The sequence below is a fragment of the Muscardinus avellanarius genome, assembly GCF_963383645.1.
Source record: "Muscardinus avellanarius genome assembly, chromosome: 6".
Classification (NCBI taxonomy): Eukaryota; Metazoa; Chordata; class Mammalia; order Rodentia; family Gliridae; genus Muscardinus; species Muscardinus avellanarius.
Window position 1 is genome coordinate 20,035,944 of NC_137791.1, and position 22,714 is coordinate 20,058,657.

At 40.3% G+C, this 22,714-nt stretch overlaps 1 protein-coding gene across 2 annotated transcripts in view; it reads right to left on the reverse strand.

Moving 5' to 3' along the window:
• The window catches only part of NR3C2 (nuclear receptor subfamily 3 group C member 2), a gene marked incomplete at both ends in the record, with an annotated part of 355,651 nt that overhangs the window by 86,039 nt on the left and 246,898 nt on the right, over positions 1-22,714 (reverse strand). For both annotated transcript variants that reach the window (XM_080697437.1, XM_080697436.1), the window contains one exon: positions 17,409-17,525. In XM_080697437.1, coding sequence (XP_080553563.1) covers positions 17,409-17,525 — 117 coding nt within the window. The remainder of the gene's footprint in view (positions 1-17,408; positions 17,526-22,714) is intronic.

A 22,714-nucleotide genomic window follows, 5' to 3' on the forward strand; every position in this document is an offset into this window, starting at 1 on the left:
ACCTAAGACCCTACTTCAGAACAAAAAATAAAAAGGGTTGGAGGTGCAGTTTAGAAGTAAAATGTCCCTGGGTTCAATCACAAGTGCTAGGCACGCACAAAAATATCACTTAAAATTCCTCATCAAGGAAGAGAGATTGAAACATTTTCTATAATACAATCATTTTTAAAGTTCTCAGATTATAAGTCAATATTAGGTCAAGACTTAAGTTTTCTTGAGGCTACATTTTCTGGGTACAAGGAAGAAAATAATATTAATGAGCATAAATCTATTAAAATGGCATTCTTGAAATCTTTCTTATGGGACTAATTTTAAAACAAAGTCTTTTTGTCTTTCATACTGGCATCACCAAATACAATAGAGATTGTGTGTGTGAATTCAGCCTAGTGATGCACAGGCAAGGATTAGCTATTCCTTCAGTAGCATTTATTAAGCTCTTACTGTACTAACAGCTCTGGATATAAAGATAAAAGAACAATCCATTATGGAGAAGTTCAAGGAATAAATAGTAAGAAATATTTATAAACAGATAATTATAATACAGTATGACTGAGGCTTTGGCAGCACAGGGGAAGTGCTAATCAAACTCATCCAAAGAAGCCATAGAAGCTTTACAGGACAAGGCTTAATAACTCACATGCAGGTGCAACACTTTAAAACAGAGGGAAAGAAGGCTGTCCCCATGGTGTGGAAGACTCATCTCTGAGGAACTACATCTAATCTGGAAGGGGTGTTATTTATATTTTTTGTGTGTGTGGTAGTCTGAGTGGGTCACACAGGGGAGAAATATGTAGGCCATTTAAGAACTGTGTGAGCCAGACTGCAGAGTGACCACTCAGTGGGAAGCAGGGGTGGCATCAGGGAATAAGGACAGAGGGGGACGAGGTGGATAGGAACCCAGAAGCCCAGAGCCAGGAAGATATCCAGAAACCCTCATACGGTAACATGCTCATGTTGAGAATAGGTCAAGACACACTGTGCTGGTCAGGATAATGGTTCCCAAAGGATGTTCAGCTCTGAATCCCTGGAATCTGTGAATAGGTGACCCTGCAGGGCAAAGGGACGCTGCAGATTTGATTAAGGATTTTAAGATAGGGGGATATCCTGGGTTCGTCCAATGTAATCACGAAGGTATTTTTATAAGTGGAAGATGGAGGCCGTATAGGGAGAGAAGATGTGCATGTGGCGGCAGAAGTGGTGATGGTATATTTAATCTGGCTTTGAAGATGGAAGGGGTCACAAGACATAGAAAAAGGGGAAGACCCTAGAATCTTGAAAGGGCAAGCCGGCCTACTCAGAGCACCTTCAAAGGAAATCAGAGTGCTGACATGTTGATTTTAGCCCGGTGAGATCCACCTTAGGCTTCTAACCTGTGAAAGTATAGGGTAATATATTTATGTTATTTTAAACCCATAATCTTTGTGATAGTTTGTTACAGCAGCTACAGGAGACTAATACACACAGGAATCCAGCTGGTTCCCTCTTAACTTTCCTACGTGTCTGGTGCCAGTGAAAAGCCCTCATTGAAGCTAACAAACATGGCACTGTCTTTCTAACCAGCAACACTGACTTAGCAGAGCCCGCCCTCAGCACTGAAGAGAGGGTGTGGGTGAGGGAGAAGGTGTTGCCTGTGTGGGGGACAGGGAGCAAGTATCAGGCCTAGTCACACAGGAGGACTCCTGGAAGTGAGGGTTAGATGTGCCAACCCTGTGCTTCCTCCTCAGTCCCATAATCCTATTTGCTTGGACCTTCAGATAACCCAAGGGTAAAGCTTCAGGTTCTGTTTATTAAGGAAAACAGTATGTCGCATAATTCGAGAAAAACTGATCTACAGGGTAGAAGAGAACTACAGGGCAAGAAAAATCAAACAGTCACCCGATTCTAAGCCTCCCTTGGCTTTGAATCTGTTTTTTTTCAATTGGGGAATTTTAAGCCAAGGTTGTAGCCAGGTAAGGGTTTTTCTTTAGCGCCGATCAATGGTGAGGTCAACAAGAGTGTCACCAGTAACATTATCTGAAGAAGTTTAATGATGCGACCCAAACCTTCTAACCTGGGCAAGGATGGAGAAGAAGGGCAAGAGGTTACTTCCTGAAGGACAAGCAGCAAGGCGAACAGGCCTGTTGGGGGCTGGGGCTGGTGAATGAGGGCAGCGTGTCGCCCTGGCTCCGTCTCCTCCTGCCTCTCCTAGTGGGTCCGTGTCCACAGCGCCCAGGGGCCGAGTTGGGCAGGTGAGCACAAGGGAGGTGAGACTGAGGGTGGCAGCCCAGGCTTATTTCCTTTCTCGCGATAAACCGCAAGCCACGCCAGGGTCCTTTCTCCCCTGGATCCTTCTTCCCCACCGTCTTTTTCTTGCCCCCGATCCTGGATATGGAACTACAGAGCTCTGGTTTCAGATCACGTTCTCTGAGGACATGGAATCTCCCTGCATCTTGTTTGTAGCATTTAAACACAGGTTATCAGATATGGGTTTTTTTTCTTTCTTTTGGGTGGTGTTGAGGATTGGAGCCAGGACCGAGCACATTCTAGGTCAGTACTCCACACTGAGATATATCCCTAAAAATTGTCAGATATACTTAAAACTATTGCTTAGTGAGACTCAACATTAGTAAAGTCAGTGGAGTAAAAGTTAACATGCTCTTTTGAAAGGTTATGTTAGGATTGGCAAGGAAAATGCAAATATAGTAAGCTAAAATATCAGTTTTAGGCATATTTCCCAATGAAGAAATATTTATCAAATGAGGATCAGTTGAGAAAAAGCCAAAGATATAAGTAAATAAGAGAAAAACAAAAACAACTGAAGGGCATTTCTGTGTGTGATACTTGGAATTGGACCTAGGAACTTACTACTTACGAGCGACACCCCCCAGCCATATTTTATTTATTTTTTATTTGGAAATAGGGTCTCACTCAGTTGCAGAGAGGTCTAAGTTGCTGAGGCTAGCTTAAAAACCTTTGATTTTCCTATTTCAGCCTCTTGAGTACTGGGATTATAGGCAAGCACTGCTACTCTCAGCATAAAGGGCTTTCTTATCAAGAAAAAAATGTAACTAGTGTTGGAAAACCCTGAAATAGTCGTCAGCTCTGATGCCTGGCCCAAAACATACAGTTTTATAAAAGTTAGGATGTAGCCTGGCGTGGTGGCACAAACCTGTAATTCCAGCACTTGGGAGACTGAGACGGGAGGATTGCAGGTTTGAGGACAGCCTCAGCAACATAGGGAGACTCTTGGCAATCTAGCAAGACCCTGCTTCAAAACAACAAAAATAAATAAATAAAAAAGGCTGAGGGTATAGCTTGGAGGTAGAATGCCCCCAAGTTCAATCCCTAGCACAACAAAAGCAATGTTAAGATGCCCGTGCTGCTCAGGTTTCTCTACTGAGAATCCTTAGGACAGGACATGGGCGAGTGTGTTTAAAACAGAGACTCCCCAGGTGAGCCTGGCAGTGAGAAGTGGTTTAACTTCAAGAGCAGCATTATTCCAAGAGCAGCATTATTCCTCCGTGAAGTCACCTGGATTTGGCCTAGCACTGCCAAGCTCTTTCAACTATATTCTCTAAAAATCTGAGTATATACAGAATGAAAGAAATCTTCTTATGCCACACGATGTAAACTTTTGCTTTAAAATATATACACACATAGAAGTGTATTATGAGACCACGAAGACATACGAATGTTTCTAGTTGGCACGAAATGTCTTTCGCTTATTCTTTTACTTTTATTTGCTTTTTCTACTGTGGCTGTATTTTATGCCTTTGTGTCTAAATAGCAAAAGATGAAACTGTTTTGAGTTTTCACATGTGAATTAGTCTAATTTCAGACATCAGCAGTGCTTGGTTTGAAGACTGATGGAGAAGACAAACATCGGGATAAAAAAATACGAAGAATCAAGGGAAATTTCTAGCCATTCGTGACATTTTGCCTCTTGCTTCTCTGGCACTTGCTGAAGGTCCATTTTGAGGGGATTCTGGGGAAAACAGTAAGGAGCCAACATGATTGGGAACTGAAGTATGATGGGAGAAACACTGCCAAGTGGCCAACCCAGTCCTAGCCTGAGCCACAACCGGTGCTCCCTAGGATGGAAGAAAAGCTCTAGAACACAAGGGCATGGCTTGTGTGCCGGGAATCAGTAAGACACCACCTAGAAATGACTTAGAAAACTGTAAAGGGAGCCAGGAGTAGTGGCACACTTGTAATCCCAGTACTAGGGAGGCTGAGGCAGGAGGATCAGGCTCGTGGCCAGCCTCAGCTTTTTAGTGAGGCCCCCCGCAACTTAGCAAGACCCTGTTCAAAGCACTGAAGGCAGGTCCCAGGGCAGTGAACAGTGTGTAGTGTCTAATTTTTGTGACCTGAATCTGCAACTGCCTTTACATTGTTGTCGACCGATCTTCTTTCCAAAATAATGAAGCAGCACATTCTGATGAAATCGTTTATATTAGCTCTGCTAGTTCAGCTTTTAAGAAACTGAAACAGTAAATCATTATTTTTTAATTAGCAAATAAAGTGCTCAGCAAACATCCTGACTACTATTTGATCTTTATTCCCCTACGGATTATGGAAAACTTTTGCTCTCCTTTATTAGTCACGCAGTGAGTCTGTATAATATCTAGCATGTGTTAATTATGCATATTAATAGGGGTCAGTGTGATATTTCCATAAATGCATAGAGCCCGCACTGATCATATCCAATTGCTTTTCCCCTTCTTCCACCCTCACCCACCCTTCCTAATCTCTAGTAATTAGTATTTTACTTTCAGGTTGATTTTTTTCATCTTTCTGTGTCTGGTTATTTTACTAAACGCAGTGCCCTCTGGTTCTACCCACTTTGCTGCAAAGACAGGATTTTATTCTTCTTTATGACATAATAATGCTTTGCTTATAGATACTACTTTTTCTTTATTCGCTCATATGTTGGTGAGCACTTAAGTTGACCCCCTATCTTAGCTACTATAGACAGTGCTGAGATAAACATTAGCACACAGGAACCTCTATGGTAGTTTTATTTCATATCTTTTGTATATGTACCTGGAAGTAGGATAGCTGGATCCTATGATAGATTTATTTATTTACCTATTTATTTATTTGCAGTACTGGTTTATCAAACCCAGGGCCTTGCACGAGCTTTACTCCTACCCCAGTAGATCTATTTACAGTGTTTTAAGGAACCTCCACACTTTTTGCACATGGCTCTACTCATGTACATTTTCACCAACAGTGTGTCAGAGTTCCTTCCCCACCCCCACATGCTTGCCAGCATTTTATAATTTTTTATTTTTTGGTAATAGTCATTCTAACTGAACTGAGATAGAATCTCATTGCAAGTGTGTGTGTGTGTGTGTGTGTGTGTGTGTGTGTGTGTGCATGTGTGTATGTGTGTAATTTAGCCCAGAGTCATTCTATCTTCAAGCTATTTCCCAGTCCCCAATTTTATTTCTTGTTTGGAAACAGGGTCTTACTAGGTTGATGTGAGTCTCACTACTTGCTGAGGCTGTATTTGAACTTCCAATCCTCCTGTCTCAGCCTCCCAAGTAATCTACAGGGATTACAGGTGTGCGCCACCACACCTGGCTTCATTGTACTTTTGATTTTTATTTCCCTGATGGATAATGATACACAAATTTAATTTTTGCCATTTGTATTTTTTCTCTTGAGAAGTGTCAACTCAAATCATGTAGCCATCTTTGGATTACTTGATTTGAAGGCTTTACATTTTGTGGGTATTAAGCTGCTGTCAGGTGAAGAGTCAGAAATTTCCTTCTCTCATTCTGTCTTTTCTCTCCTAGTTGTTTGCTTTGCTGTGTGTAAGCTTTTTAGTGTGATGATATTCATGATGTCAATTTTACTTTTGTTTTCTGTGCCTTTGGGGTCCTATGCAGAAAATCATGACCTGTACCAATGTTTTAAAGTTTTGCTCCTCTGTTTTCTTCTAGTAATTTCAGAGTTTTGGTTCTTACATTTAGGTCCTTAATCCATTTTTATTTTTATTTTTTTGGTACTGAAGGTGGAACCCAGAAGAATTCTATCTTGGATCTACACCTCTAGCCCTATTTTTTTTTTTTTAACAGAGTCTCCCTAAGTTGCTGAGGCTGGCTTCAGACTTGTTATCCTCCAGTGTTTTTAGCCTACTAAATACTAGGATTACAGGTATGTACCACTATGCCTGGCTTGAGTTGATTTTTGTACAATCTGATAAATAAGGGTCATGTTTCAGTCTTCTGCATATGAATACCCAGTTTTCCCCAGCACCATTTACTGGAGAGACTTTCTTTGCTCCAGTGTACATTTTTGGTGTCTTGTTGAGAATCTGCTTGCTGACACATCTGGAATATTTCTGGGTTCTCCATTCTTTTCCACTGGTCTATGCCTTTGTTCTCATGCCAATAACATGCTGATTTTGTTACTATGGCTCTACAGTATGTCTTGAAGTCAGGTACTACTATGCGTCTAGCTGAGTTCTTTTTGCTCCAGATTATTTAGGCAATTCAGTATCTTTCATGTCTCCATATAATTTTAGTTTTTTTTTCTAATTCAGTGAAGAATTTCATTGGCATTCAACAGAGATTCCATGAATCTGTAGATCTCTTTGGGTAGTATGAACATTTTAATCATACAAATTCTTCCAATCCATGAACATGGGTGTCTGTCCATCTCTTTGTGTCTTGTTTAATTTCTTTCATTGATGTTTTGTAATTTTCCTTGTAGAGGTCTCTCAGTTTCTTGGTTAAGTTTATTTGTGGGTTTTTTTGTTTCATTTTTTTTTGTAGGTACTGTGAATGGGATTGCTTTCTTGATACCCTTTGCAGCAAATTCTTTATTGGTGTACAAGAAAGCTATTGGTGTTCATGCACTCATTTTGTATCCTGCTATACTGCATTTTAAAATTTGACAAATTAGCAAAAATGAATTTTTAAATGTTAATGTTGAGTTATCTTGTAAAGATATGTTATCTATCTGGAAAAATTACCACTTGAAGCTAGGATTAAGTATTACACAAACTTACTAGTTAAGACTGACATTCTGTTGGTAGAAGGAAAATGAGCTGGATGCTTTCTGTATACCGTCTAGAGGCGAGAACAGAGAAATTTACTGTAATATAAATAACTTTCCCTTGACATCTTCACAATCATGTGTTTCACTGTGAAGAGGGAGAATGGACGTTTGTTCAGCAAACCTACAAGAAGCAGACCATTAGGCACTAGACTTCCAAATAAAAAGGTTAAATCATATTCCTTAGTTGACATACCTATCAATTTACAATGAGTGAATTAAATGATTATGGCTTTGAGAAATCAGAGCATGAGGTAAACAATACTTTTAAATCCTTAGAGACGGGCAGGTACCTTTCCGAGGATGATTGATCGCCCCTTTCCGAGAGGACGAGTGCAGCATGGCTGAGATGCTTGGTTTTAAGTGGTTGGTTCTGCCTTCCATGTACCTTCACATCCCTCGCCTCCTACTCATTTCTCACCTCAGAACTCCTCCCTTCTTAGAGCTTGGGGCCAGTACTGGTATTGAGGGGCAAGGGAATAGTTCAGGTCTAGAGAAATGGTCTAGAAGACAATGTCTACCTTACATATTGAAATTTCTTTTAAAAAGTTTATGATTGGCTTTATTGATGCTTTTTTGTGTATTGTGTTTTTGTTCTTGTGTTTTCCAAGTAACTATATTGAAAAGTTTTCAACACTAAAATGATGCCTTTAGTAGTTCTGTTCCAAGAAGCAATATTTTTCATTGTCAATACGCTTATTACAAACTGCTCTTTTTTTGCTATTAAGGGGATGGACAACTCAAAATAGATCTATAAAATTGATTGATTTAAGGGATGATTTATGGGATATTCTACAATTAACAGGTAAGGGTGACTGATATGAATTAGTACTAGAGATGATCTATTACCCGCTGATTGTAACACTCATCATATTCCTTTCTAAAAAAAAAAAAAAACAATGGGCCAAAATGTTTTTATCATAGTTCATCATGCTTTTTCTACCCCAGGCTCCTCAAACCTGGCCACACCAACCCAGGTCCAGAAAAGACATGCAAAGACAATCATGTCTCTATATGCTCTGGAGGACTCAGAAGATCTGTTCTGGATCATTACCAACTGACCCATCTGGACCCTCCCTCAGGAGTTTTGAATGCAGGACCTCAGTCACAATTTAGAGAGACAAGCAGAGAGGAAGTATTACATAGAAATGCACAGTGAACATCAGGAGTGAATAAAAGAAACAATGTGGTGGGGAGAGAGTTGGATAGGGTGCAAACAACAGAAAGAAGGTTAAAAAAAAAGAGCATAAAAAAAAGTCCGGCCTGCTACATCCTGGGTGACATGGCAGTACTCCACAAGGATTATGTGTGCAGTTACTAAGTCTCATAACAGAACTCTATCATCTGAAGTAGTAGGTGCTATGAACAACCAGGGGAACTCCTTGAGCCCCACTATCTTAACAGAGCTCAAAATAGCTGCGCACTGCTGGGAATATTAGTGAGTGTGTAAAAATGTCAGGGCATTGTGAGAACGAACCAAAGAGAACTGAGGATCCCGAGGATGCTGTCCAGAAAGACAAGGACTGCTGGGATTCTAGGCATCTTGAGAGCACCAAGGACAAATGACAAGATTTCTTAGACACAAAAGGTCTGAACTGCTAAGCTTTATGGCCCTTACAGAGGACGTGAGTGGCAACTCTAGGACAGACCACGGATACAAAAGTTAAAGGGAAAATGGAAGCTCCTATAGAGGTCATCTGCATATCTGAGCAGAATCTCCTAACACCCTGGGTTTTATATTTTGAAAGGCCCAAAGAAATGCAGCCTACCCAACTATGTTCACCAAGGTGTGCTTGTGCGCACACACATGTGTACACTTCTAAAGAGAATAGATTTCTGCACACAATACCTACCTGTACGGCTTCTGTTCTAAGATGTCACCAGCCACAAAACAGAAATCCGAGTAACAAGAAATAACAGGATAATATTTCAAGGAAGTAAATAAAAGATAAATATTCATCCATTTGTAAATTATAATCATAATAGCTAAAGTTTGAAAGAACCAAAAATGTCTTAAAATTGAAGAGATATAGAAAATCTTCCATATTCTGTTTGGGACTAATTCTTTTTTTTTTTTTGGTGGTACTGGGGTTCCTGGAAGCCCTTCTTCCTCCGGGCTACACTCCCAGACCTATTTTGTATTTTTTTTTTTTTTTTTTTTTTTTTGGTGGTACTGGGGTTCCTGGAAGCCCTTCTACCTCCGGGCTACACTCCCAGACCTATTTTATATTTTTGAAACAGGGTCTCTTACGCCAGCGCGGCTGGCTTCGAACCTGCGCGATCCTCCTGTCTCCGCCTCCCAAGCGCGGGGATTACAAGCGTGCGCCACCACGCCCGGCGTCTATTTTGTATTTTTGAAACAGGGTCTCTTACGCCAGCGCGGCTGGCTTCGAACCTGCGCGATCCTCCTGTCTCCGCCTCCCAAGCGCGGGGATTACAAGCGTGCGCCACCACGCCCGGCCTATCTGTTTGGGACTAATTCTAAACCTTCCTCCACAAACTTTGTCAGGGAAAAGAAAAATGTCAGATATTTAATTCAAGAACTACATTACTAAGAGGACTTAAATGGTTTTATCTGTATCTGAGGAATCCAAAAACTTACTTTTCACTGATTATAAAAATGTGTTATTTCCTCCTTAGCCCTACTGTTCAGAAGTCCCTTTGAAATACTTATTGTCTATAAGCAAGAAAAATGAGAAGAAAAAAAAAGTCTGAGGAATGGTATTTCTATAAATTCAGAATACCTGGGCTTTCTAAACTTCAACAATCACTAGACAGCTTGCCTCAGGAGACCCTGAAAGACGTTAACTGTGCTTTCCTTATTGGATTTCAGATATTGAGCACATCTCAGGGGCAAGGATTCTGTGGTTCTCTCGAAAGAAACATGCTTCATGTGAGTTACGGTGACCATGCCAACTACCTGCAGCAGGCTGCTGGCAGGTAAAGCCAATTTTTCTCCAATAAAAAGCTCACTCTCCTCTCTCTCTCTGGGTTGGGTGCATCAGTCATAATTCTGTCACCCTTTTGTCTCTGGGTCTTTTGTTTTCCAGATCACTTCTCCATTTTAGTTTTTAAAGGATTTCACAGTAGGCAATTTACTAGTTTCTAAGTCTTGTTTTCTTTTTCCCCCTTCCTGTTCAGAAGTAACTTCTTTGACAATCCCTATGTCCGACTCTTTAGCTCTTCAGCCCAGTAGTACTATCAATCTTTGATTCTTTTTTTCTGAATCAAAATTGTGAGCTCTGTTTGCTTTCAATTTGATTGCAAAACACAGCGATATCACTCATATACTGGGAAAGAAAGAAGAAAACTATATGCATAATCTCACTTCACTAACAAACCATTTTTGGTATTCCAGTACGTCCTCCTAGTCTCTTGACCTGGGCAAATCTTTACATGCAGAGTTGTGATCACAGAGTAAGTAACTCAAGTGACTTTGCATATCAATTTTTCATTATGGATTACTTTTTCAGAAATTGTTCTATGTGATTACACGTCTTCAGAGCCATAATTCCATTGGCCGGTTAATATGCAATTATGTAATTTAGATATTTCCTGGCTTTGATTCCGTTCTTACCAGTCATGCACCCTGGTTCCTCTTTCCTTGACCATCCCCAGCAGTAGCATCCATTTTCTTCCCTTCCACCTCGCTGCCCTTTTTCCATCTTCTACGGCACCCACGCTGCCTGAGATGGCCACTGCTTTCTTGTCACAATCCTCTCTCTTCTCACATGACTTGGACCAGTCCGGGAAGGAAAGGTGAACTTGGATAGCTATCTCTAACAGCTCCTGCTAAATTGAGTCACAGTGATTCCTGGGATTAAGGAAAGCTACAGGTCCAGGTTGGAAGTAAATTAAATCCAGAATTACAAACCAGTTTCTAGAAATACTAGCTTAGTTTAATATCTATATTATAATAATAACTACTACTACCATTATTTGTGGTTCTGAGGATTGAACCCGGGGACAATCATTGTACCTCTGAGCTACACCTTTGGCTATCTCGGGGTCTCACTAAGTTGCTGAGGCTGACCGTGAACTTGCAATCTTCCAGTCTCAGCCTCTCCAATAATGGGAATTACAAGTGTGTGCCATCACACCCAGCTCTACTTTATTTTTAATATTTATTTTAATTCTATGTTTGGCTTTCCAAGATTGGCTTTTTCTAAAGTCTGTACTTTTAAAGCTGCAAGAAAGAAGATTTAAACACTTTAGGGTCTTCCCTGAAGTCGTGTGCAGGTAGACTTCTTAACCCATCTAAGGGGAGATGAAAAGGAGGGTGTGGCTAGGAAGAGCATAAAGCCGTCTGACTCGGGATGCTCATGTTGCACTCTTCAGATCTCTAAGGATGTGATCTTGGACTTCAACCTCCTGATCTATAAAACGGGGAGAGTAAGATCCCTCTCCGTTCCGGGCCTGAGAATGATATGACCAAGCTGGAAATACCCCAGCAGGCACCTTCCTGGTCCAAGGGCCAGCAAGCTTAGTGCTGTGCTCCATATATTTTAGCAGGAAAACAACCAAATGACATGTATAGATGACTTTTTAGTGAACACTGGCTATAAAAGTGAGGTGATTAACTCCTTTGGGGCAGGCTATGAAAAGCAGCAAATTCTCCTGTAATGTTGCACGTGACTCTTTAAAATCTAGAAACAGTGGCTACAGCTGGACTGGCAGGCTCAGCTTGGGGCCAAAAGAGCTGCTATTTTCCTTTCAATTTCTCTGTTGACATTCCCACATCTTCTGCCTCGCTTTCCTTTGTTTGCAGCATAAGCCCAGCAGGGCTTTAGAGAAAAGGAACCATACTTGAGAACCTGCTGCCGGAGGGAGGGAGCGGGGCCCGAGCAGAGGGGAGAGGTGCACCTTATAGCTTTCATCTTGGAGAAATACAGTGCCCCACACTCCTCTTCCTAGGGAGTGAGTCTGGGGATGTGGTCAGGACCGCATGCAAACCCACTGACAGGAAAGGAAAGAAATCACTTCTCCGTGTTTGGGATTTTGTGCCTGGAATAATGATCTTAGCTGGAAGAAAGGTCTCCTTGTGGCATTAAGCTCCCTTGCCATCTGTCTTACCTCTCAAGACAGAGGTTACCAAGACTAGACAGACCTTGCTCTGCGGGGAGAAGAGGGGTGAGACTGGAACACGTGTAAATGGTTTTTAATTTAATTCACATTTTTAATTTTAGAAATTGCTTCCCATTAAAGGCTAAGTATCACATTATCTTTTTACTACAACAACACTGCATGTATTTCTTTTCTCAAATTGAAACTGGAAGCAAAGCTCCAAAAAATTATATCGTAGGTTACCGCACTGCAACTGGACAATTAAAGTTAATTATTTAATCCTTGCTCTGGAGTGTTTCGACCATAACTTGAACCTGAAGAAAATACACCTTTCAGGTGATACCAATTCTCACTCTCCCAATACCGGCGCACTAATTTCAGTGAACTCAGGGCTCAAAGTAAGCTCTGTCTAGTAAAAACTTTTACCGAAAACCACAAAACGTACCCTGCATGTGCAGAAACCAACAAAGAATTCCGTGAACTGGTACCAGGTGCTGTGCTAAACCTCACACCCAGGTAACTACAAACACAAGGCAAACACCCGTGTGCACAGCTTTCAGGTGTGAGGATCACAGGTGATCTAGCCAATCTATGCAAGTGGACCTACTCCATCCAGCAGATTACTCCGTGTGCCAGAGTAATAGGGAGCATGGGCTCCGAGCCAGGACAGGGATCTGAGTGAACTCTGCCACACCTGGCTGTGTGGCCTTGGGCCAGCTTGTTAGCCTCTTGGTGCGTCTATTAATTTACTTTGAAAATAGATTTGTTGATAGTTAACACTATGAGGCACAGCTTAGTGCTGCTGAGGCTCATAAAACAAGACCCCACAGTGTGGCAGTTTGACAAAGTACCTTCAACTGAAAAGCCAGGGGTCTTTAACCTTCTCCTCATCTCTCACCCTCTTCCTCCTCCAAAGTGCGGGAGAGGCTTCCTCTGAAGGCCCCCGTTGACCCAGAGACCCTATCAACTGAAAGGGAACACAATCACCTTTTCTCCCCTCCCTGATATTTCACTAGCCAAGGAAGAATAAACTCCTATCACAGAAGAGCCTGAAAGTCAAACATCACACCCAGAAGTCAGACAAACTGTCCCAGGCCACTGTCTGTCCTTCAAGCCCATTCATCTCCCCTAAAATTATTTACACTTCCTATAAAATTGCCTGTACCCCACCTTCCCTCCAGGCTACAGGCAGGATACGTCGGCCCCCACCATCTGGCCCGTCCTCTGCTGGATGTGCCTGCATGAGATGAAGTTGGATGCTTCTTCTGTTCACTCTCTATCATCAGTTTGTATTACAGACTCAAGATTATCAAGCCTTCGGGGTGTCCAAAGTTCCTTCACCCCTATCATGCTTCCGACATACCCAGCCCTAGGAAAATGCCAGTTGTTCCTTCATTTATGTTACAGAAAGCTTTTCAGCCCCAATGGGCCAGGCCCTGTTCTAGTCACCTGGGATAAAGCAATGGAAAACCAGAGATTTCCCCCTTGATGGTATTTAGAACCCAGTAGAAAAATGGTATCTAACACTTAAATAGTGCTGACTGATATTTATTATTATTGCCAAACTAACATGTCTCCATGTCTCCTGAGAACATTTAGCAAACTCGGATGCATTTCAGTTGATGCTCCTAGAGGAGAGAGGATGAGCATTTGCATTTGATAGACAGACAGCAGGGGTGCCAATGTGATTGCCATTCCACCATGCACAGGACAGTCCTCTACAACCCACACTGCCAGCACAGAGCGTGATAAAGGCCGCTCTTAAGGTCACAGATTCGATTAAGAACCCTATCTTCGAAGATTTATTAAGCATAGCTATGTTATGGTTATCTTATAGTAGACAGAATATAAATATATATTTATAGTAATATAAAAGATATATTTTCCTGATGTGTGTATGTGTGTGTTTACCCAGACATCTACTACTTCCAAGCTATTATTCCTCCAACTATTTATTTATTTATTTTTTTAAAAAACAAGGTCTTGCTAGGTCACTGAGAGTCTAAGTTGCTGAGGCTGGTCTGGAATCCGTGATCCTCCTGCCTCAGCTTCCCAAGGACTGGGGTTGCAGGCATGCACCACCACATCCAGCCTAGTGTGTGCTTTTAAAACAAAGAAAATTTCAGGTGAGTGTTTATAACCAATGGCAGCAGTACTCTTGAGCAGCCTTGCACCGTCTAGATTTTAAATCACCACGGATCTTTCCTGATCCTCACACACAGGCTACGGGTGGAGAGCTTCTGAGCCACATCTATGTGGCTTGGACATCCGAATCAGGGAGCTGTGTGGTACAGCTGAAGCACCAGACCAGAGCCTGTATCCTTATCCACTGCCTGCGCCTTGAGTGTGCAGCGGAGCTCAGCATCACACCAAAGTGCTATAATGACCATTCACCTCACATCAAACTCAACGGCACACGAAACAGACCACTACCACCTTCGCTACCAACGCCTCCATTATGGTCTGAGTAAGTGTCCCCCGAAGGCACGGGCATCACAGACTTGTTCCTCAGTCTGTGGCTCCATTGTGAGGTAGCAGAACCTTTAACAGATGGGCCTGGTGGGAGGTCTCCTGGACCTGGGTACTGTGCTCCTAAAGGGGACATGGGGAACTTAACCCTTCCTCTCTCTTTCCTGTCCGGCCACAAGGTGAATGATTTTGCCACATGTGCCTGCCATGATTTTCTGCCTCACCACAGGCCCAAAAGCAATGGGGCCAAGTAATCCTGCTCTGAAACCTCCCAAACTCTGAGTCAAGATAAACCTTTCTTCTTTGTAAGCTGATTATCTTTGATATTTGTTACAGTAATGGAAAACTGACAAACACAACCACCACCAGGTAATATGTATTGGGAATCACTTTCTTTTCACTGTATATTTACTCATTTAATCCTCAACACAACCCAAGAGATAGTTTTTTTGTTTGTTTTATTTTTTTCCCTGTGGAACTGGGGATTCAACTCAGAGCATTCTACCTCTGAGATACACCTCCAACTCTATTTTATTTGAAACGGCCTAACTAAGCTACCATGAGCTGGCCTTGAATCTGTGATCCTATCTTAGTCTCTCACGAATTGATATTATAGGCATGCACCACCACACCCAGCTCCCTCTATTTTTATTAATGTTGGAAAAGTATTCCAAAATTTATTTAATCAGTCTTGAAGAGATGAATATTTAATGTATTTTTGATATTCAAAATGCTATAATGAATATTTTATGCACATATCATTTCTTATATTGCAAGAATATACTTGGATAAATTCCCAAAAGTAAAACTGTTGAGTATGTGCCTTTTAACATTTTGTTGAAATAGCTAAATTGCTCTCCATAGGGGTTATACCAATTTAAACTACAACCTAAAATGCAGGCGATCACCACTGAGTTGGACTTTATTTCTATTCTTATCAAATAATGTCCTAAAAACGTTTTACCCCTGCCCATCAGAAAAAAAGGTGCTCATTACATTTTAAAATTCTCTTAATCTTATTAGATTTAGGATCTTTTTGTGTTTTAAGAACCAGTTGTATTTCTTTTATCTGTGAGTATTCTGTTCATAACCTTTACTCATTTTTCTAAGTTGTTGTTTCTTTTTCTTATGGAATTGTAGGAGCTCTTTAATGAGAGAAATTAACTTTTTGTTTATAAAGTTCAAGTTTTTCTTTCTTTGAAAAATAAAATTTTTTCTTTATTTGAAAAATATTTATTGAAAATAATTTATTTGAAAAATTTATTGAAAAATAAGTTCTTTATTTGAAAAATAAAATTTTTCAAAAATTTTATTATTGTCTGTGTAATGATATTTTATTTGTAAATAGTGCTGATTTTTCAATTTTTGCTTTTATATGCTCTGGTTTTATTTTGTACATGGTAAGGTTTTCTAAATCTATGTTTCCTTCCTCCTTCCTTCCTTCCTTCTTTTCTTCCTTTCTTCTTTGTGGTACTAGAGATTGAACCCAAGGGCATTTTACCTCTTAGCTCTACCCCAGCCCTATTTTTTTATTCTTTATTTTGAAATAGAGTTTCACTAAGTTGCAGAGGCCCTCACAAGTTACTGAGGCTGACCACAAACCTGCAATCCTCCTGTCTCAGCCTCCCAGGTACAGGGATTAGAAGTGTGCATTATCACACTTGGCAAAATCCATGTTTTCTTCTAGTACTTTTATGCTTAGTTTTCAATGATTATATCTCAGAAGTACCAGAATTTATTTTGATGTATAGTAAGAGTTTTGATTCAATTTTCTTATTCCAGATGGTTATGCAGTTGTCACAGTACTTTTTATGGAATACTATATTCGTATCCAGCGATCCTAAATACCAGCTTTATTATATACAAAATACCGTTATTATTTGAATTTATTTCTTTGCTTTCTGTTAATTTACCTGATATCAGTAAATATATGCCACAGACTATTTTAGCTACTATATCTGTATAATGTGTTTTACTACTTGTAGGGCTAGTCCATGCACTGTCTTTTCCCAAATTTTCCCGGCTTTTTTTTTTTAGGAACTTATAATCGTCCATTGGCATTTTTCAATTTTTTTTTTTTTTTTGCAGGTCTGGGGATGGAACCCAGAGGCATTTGACCCCCGAGCTACACCCCCTGCCCAATTTTTTTATTTTGAAACCGGGTCTCACTGAGTTGCAGAGGACCTCACTAAGTAGCTGAGGCTGTCTGTCTGCAAACCACAATCCTCCGGTCTCAGCCTCCCAAATGCTGGGATTACAAGTGTGCACCACCATGCCTGGCTTGGCATTTTTCTTAGGATTGTGTTATATTAACTTAGGGTAAGATTATACCTTTATGATGTTGATTCTTCCCATCCATGAATATAGTACACTTTCATATTTGGATCTAGTCTTTTACTATCTCCTCTTGTTTTGGTGAACGTCTCTAACAGTTTAAAGATTTTTTTTCATATGTTACACTTATAGTAAGGAATATATTAATATCTGTTTAATGTTATGATATGTAGGTCTGACATGGCAGTAAAATATGTTAGTTTTGATTTTATACAAAAAGTCATTCATTCTTATTTTAGTTAAAGATCCAGTTCCTGAAATGTAACAAACTCAGGCTTGAAAAATTATTTAGGATAAGAGCTACCCATCATGTCTCCTTTTAATTTCAGTTAAGAAATACTTTCCTCCTCCTAAAGTGTTGTGGTATAAAAATAGAACTTATTAGATATTTAGAAACCTTTGGTCCACTCTAGGTTCATATTCAATTTTGGGAGCACATAGATCCTCATGGTACTATATTATGTATTATAAATTTTAAATGAAAGTACAAAACTTACCTCCTAAATTCATTCCAGCTTGAAGACATTTCTGAAGCCTGCAGGCAGGGCAATTCTTTCGTCGAATCTTATCAATGATGCAATCATTTCTTCCAGCACATAAATAGTTGTGTTGCCCTGATTTAATAATAAAAATAGTTAAAATAATGACTATCATAACTAGTAAAAAATACAAATATGTATGGTCAGAATGTGAAACCTCCTCTTTCCCACCTTTATATCTCATCTTCAAAACGGTAGAAGGCAAACATGACTTATGGGTAATATGGATAAGGGAATGGTCAGTTAAATGCAACTGAGACTTTGGCTTAAGTTCAATAACCCTTCATTTCTTTCCAAACAAGTTCTTGTATGAAACGAGCTACCTCTTCCAATGTCTGAATTTTGTTGATAGCTGCATGGACTCAGGCCATGGTATAAATTTCTTTCAGATGTCATGACAACACCAATCTAAAGGTCCTACTGCAACTCTAAATTGCAATGTCTACCACCACTGACATTGTAATTTCACTGGGAAGACTTTCAAATTACAGCATTGGGAATGTTTAACTCTTTTATTCTGTAAACTGATCTGGAACTAAACATCGACCCAATGTGAGCACTGGACACTAGCAGTAATGCTGGGGACACAACAATGTGCAAGACAGAAAAAAGTCTCTGTTCTTGTTAACTTTCATTCTATTCGGGGGAAGCATACAGTACACAAGGTACTTGGATAAAAGTATAAAGAGTTGACAGTAATTAGTGCTAGGGAGAAAAACAGAGCGGAGGCACGTAACCTGGTGTGTACACCGGTTGTTGGGATTTTAGAACACACGGGAAGGGCCTCATGGGAAGGTGACTTTGAAATGAAGGGCCAATGGTTCTTCAATCTGTGGACATCCAGGGCGGAAGATATACCAGGCAGAGGGAAAAGCCAATGCAACAGGAGCAAGGATGGAGAATAGTTGGCATGTTTTAGGAACAGCAAGGACGTCACGAGTGAATGAGCAGAATAGAATGGGAATGTAAGGAGACAGAGCTAACTGGAGCCAAAGCACAGGCCTCAGAAGTCATAGCCAAGACTTGGACTGTCACTCCCAGTTAAAAGGCCACCAGACCAGAGAGCCTGGAGCACAGAAGTCACTTGATATGATTTACATTGATTAGGATCACTCTAACTGCTAGCTTGAAAACTGACCATGGTGGACTAAGGACAGAAGCAGGAAGAACAGGGGTAAGAGGTAATTATTATAATCTAGAGGAGAGATAAAAGAGGTTGGGTTAGTGTAATGGTAGTGAGATGTGGTGTGTTCTGAAGGTGGAACTGTGAGGCTGTATTCATGGGCCAGAAGGAAAACATAGGTAAGGAGGCAGAAGTAATATTCTTCAGCTGAACAACTAGAAAAATTTAACTGCTGTTAATTAAGATGGGGAAGATGGCAGGAGCCTGAGGTCTACGGGTATTGCCCTAGCTCTCTCCTGAACATGACAGTCTGAAATGTCTGATCAGTACTCAAGTGGGGGTGTTGGCAGCTAGAAATACAGAGTTAGGAAGAGGTCTGTGCTGAAAATGCCATCAGTTTATGGTTGTTCTTGTAAGTCATGACGTCAGGTGAGATCAGATGGTAAGTTTAGTGTAGACTAATGGAAGAGGTCTGTGGACTGAGTCATGAGTCACCGAAAATATGCAAAATGAGAAAGGGAGTCTTACTGATAACTGTAACTTAGTGAACTTAGTTAGAGCCTCCTGTAAGCCCAATACCATCATTATCCTTGGTTGAGAATTACTAATTATAGTAAATGCCTAATTAAAATAATGACTATTGCTTAATCAAATTAAAATAATTTAATCTAGAGCATATCATATAATATTATAGAAAATTTAATAGCAACAACAATAATAAAATAGTAATAGACTAGGGAAATCTAACAAACTTAAGGAACAAAACCCAACCATTGTAATAACCAACTGCATTTTATAAAAACTTAATGTTTGTAATGAACATATGTAAGAGCAGGTGATACATAAAGGCAAGCTATCCATACTGAAGACAGTAACTGGTTAACATAACACTTCATGATGCTGCATAGATTTTGGAGAAGATATGCTATCTTCATTAGGCCTTAGAACACCCCCACAACACAGATAAGGCAATTATTATTACTGCTATCATTCACAAAAAGAAACTCACACGAGAACTGGTGAAGTGACTTCCCTAAAAGGTACTGCAAAAGCAGCATTCATGAGGCCTGATAATTTTAAGAAAAGAGGATTTCTAAAGAACAGTTCACAATATAATTTGCTGGTGGTTGACTAGGATTCTGAGAGCGCTCTTTGGAAATAATAAGCCAAAGAGCACTCTGAGTAAAGTACAGTTACTTTATCAGGCAGAATTTCTGCTGGCAACTGGAATTGCATGTGCCTTTTACATGATATGAGGTTGAATACCAAGCTACAGACCTCATTTATAACTCACAATAAACTCAATGCACTTTAAAGTCCAAGGAAATAACTAAATGCAATTTGAATTTGTTTCAATTCACCAAGTATTTATGGGGAGCCCCCCAAGTGGGCAAGGACCCAAAACATTTGCATAAGGGGTTCGTCTGATGTAGCGTAAAGTTCTTCCCACATCTATCATTGACAATAAGTACAGACAAGTCTTTTGGATTGCAGGCATACAAGAGTGTGTGAGGAATGGTCACTGTCTTATGCACATACCAGAAGGTTTTCATGCCTGGGTATTCAAAAACACACTTCCAAAAGCTATGATTGTTCTATAAACATTGTTTTTATGAATATCCTTTAAATATCTACATTATTCCCCGGGCATGGTGGCAGGGCCCTGTGTTACCAGTATTTAAAAGGTTGAGATGGGAGGATGCAGGTTTGAGGCCAGCCTCAACAACTTAGTGAAGCCCTCTGCAACTCAGTGAGGCCCTTTTTCAAGATTAAAAAAATAAATAAATAAAACAGGGCAAGAGGTGCAGCTCAGAGGCAGAATGGCCCGGGGTTCAATCTTTAGTAACACACACACACACACACACACACACACACACACACACACACAATTTTTTTTTTTTTTTGGTGGTACTGGGGTTCCTGGAAGCCCTTCTACATCCAGGCTACACTCCCAGACCTATTTTTACATTTTTATTTGGAAACAGGGTCTCCTAAGCCAGCGCGCGCGGCTGGCTTCGAACCTGCACGATCCTCCTGTTTCTGCCTCCCAAGCGCGGGGATTACAAGTGTGCGCCACCACGCCCGGCATACACACACAATTTTAACAACTGCAGAATGATTCTCTTCCAGGCACAACATTCCATATTCATACAGAATAGGATTGTAGAAGACTACTGAAGACACATCATAATAAATTTCAGACAGTTCTACCATTCATATTTTTTGGTTGGCTAAACATAAAAAATTTAAATTGTTCCTACAGAAATGTATAATGTATGTCTCACCCCTTAATCCATATTAAAACAGCAATAATAGCACGCACAACAAAAGTGAGATTCCAAGCCTTAAAACTTTTTTTTTTTTTTTTTTTTTTTTTGGTGGTACTGCCTGGAAACCCTTCTACCTCCGGGCTACACTCCCAGATATATATATATATATATATATATATATATATGTATATATATATATGTATTTTTTTTTTTAAACAGGGTCTCTTAAGCCAGCGCAGTTGGCTTCGAACCTGTGCGATCCTCCTGTCTCTGCCTCCCAAGCACGGGGATTACAAGCGTGCGCCACCACGCCCTGCTGAAGGTTTAAAACTTTTGATCATTTTCTTTTTAAACACTGTGCTTTTCCAGGGTGAGGAGACCTAATCCTGAGTAAGTCACATGGTGGCTTGTGGGGTAAACTCTCTCCTTCTCTTCCTCCCTTTCTTCTTTCCTTTTACTGAGGACTGAAATCAGGGGTATTCTACCTCCAAACTATACCCCAGCCTGTTTTATTTTTTATTTTGAAAGTTGCTGAGGTTCCTGCTGAGTTATCCAGGCTGGCCTCAAATCTGCAGTCCTCTTGTCTCACCCTCCCAAATACTGGGATTAAGGGTGTGAACCACCATGCCCAATTGGGTAAACGGTTTTCTACTATAATATTGAAAAAAGACAGATAACCGCAATGCTGGGGACCAGAAAGCAGTGGCCTTGAATGACAAGCTAAGGAACTGAGGTTTCATTGAGCAGGCATTGGGATGTCACTGTTAAAGCAATGCCAGGACCAGGGAGGGCTGTGTTTTAGAAATATTAGCCCTCAGGTTACGCAGTAGTTTGGCACACCGTCCATGGGAAAGTTCTCAGAGACGGCCTCTGTGCAAATTCATGCATTAGTCAGAAGGTAGGGCCACAGGAATAATCCTGGGCTTAAAAGAAATCAGTGGTCAGAGAAGAAAGATTTATTTCTCATTTAAGTTGTATGTCTACTGTGAGAAGAATTATACTTCTAGTCATGTCAGAACATCATAAATCAGATGAACCTGCCAGAGATAATTATGAACTGTCTACCAGATGGGTGGGGTGAAAGATGTGGACTGACCAAGAGCAGGCACGTGGTCAGCTAGGAAAACCGAGAGGAGGATCACTCTAGAGAAGACTTCGCGTTTGAATAGCATTTTCTCCAGGACTCTGTACTCCAAGCAGTGCGGGGTGGCTAGAAACCAAGCAAAAAGCTTCAGTCTTATTGGCCTAAAAAGGTGAAGAACAGACTTTGGGACTGCTATACAGAAACTGAAAGAGAAAATTCTGGAAATGAGATTTTCTACTGTCCACAGGCAGGCACCAGCGCATGCAGCTAAGAGAAAATTCTGGAAAGCAGCCACTGGGGATGAGGACAGTTTTAAAAATCAAAACACTGAGGCCTAAAGACAATGCAAATATCTCTAAAGACTATCACTCTAGAATTCTGTAACAAAAGCATTTCTCAAAAATGAAGGTGAAATAAAGACATTTTAGATAAACACGAATTAAGATAATTTGCTCCCAGCAGGTTGCATTATGAGAAATGAAAAAGGAAGTTTTTCATGCTTTAGAAAAATGATACCAAATAGAAATTTGAATATAGACAAAAGTGAGCACTTAAAATGGTAAACAGATGAGAAAATTCTAGAAATTTTCTTTCTTCAATCCTTTAATAGTCAAATGACTGTTTCATAATAAAAACACATTATGGTGTTTTAGAATGATATATACATAAAATGTCAACAAAATAGGATAGGGTATGAATGAAATTCTACTGCTGTAAGCTCCTTGCATTATATTTGAAATGGCCTAAAATAATGCAGGGTAGACAATGAAAAATAAGGAATATATCC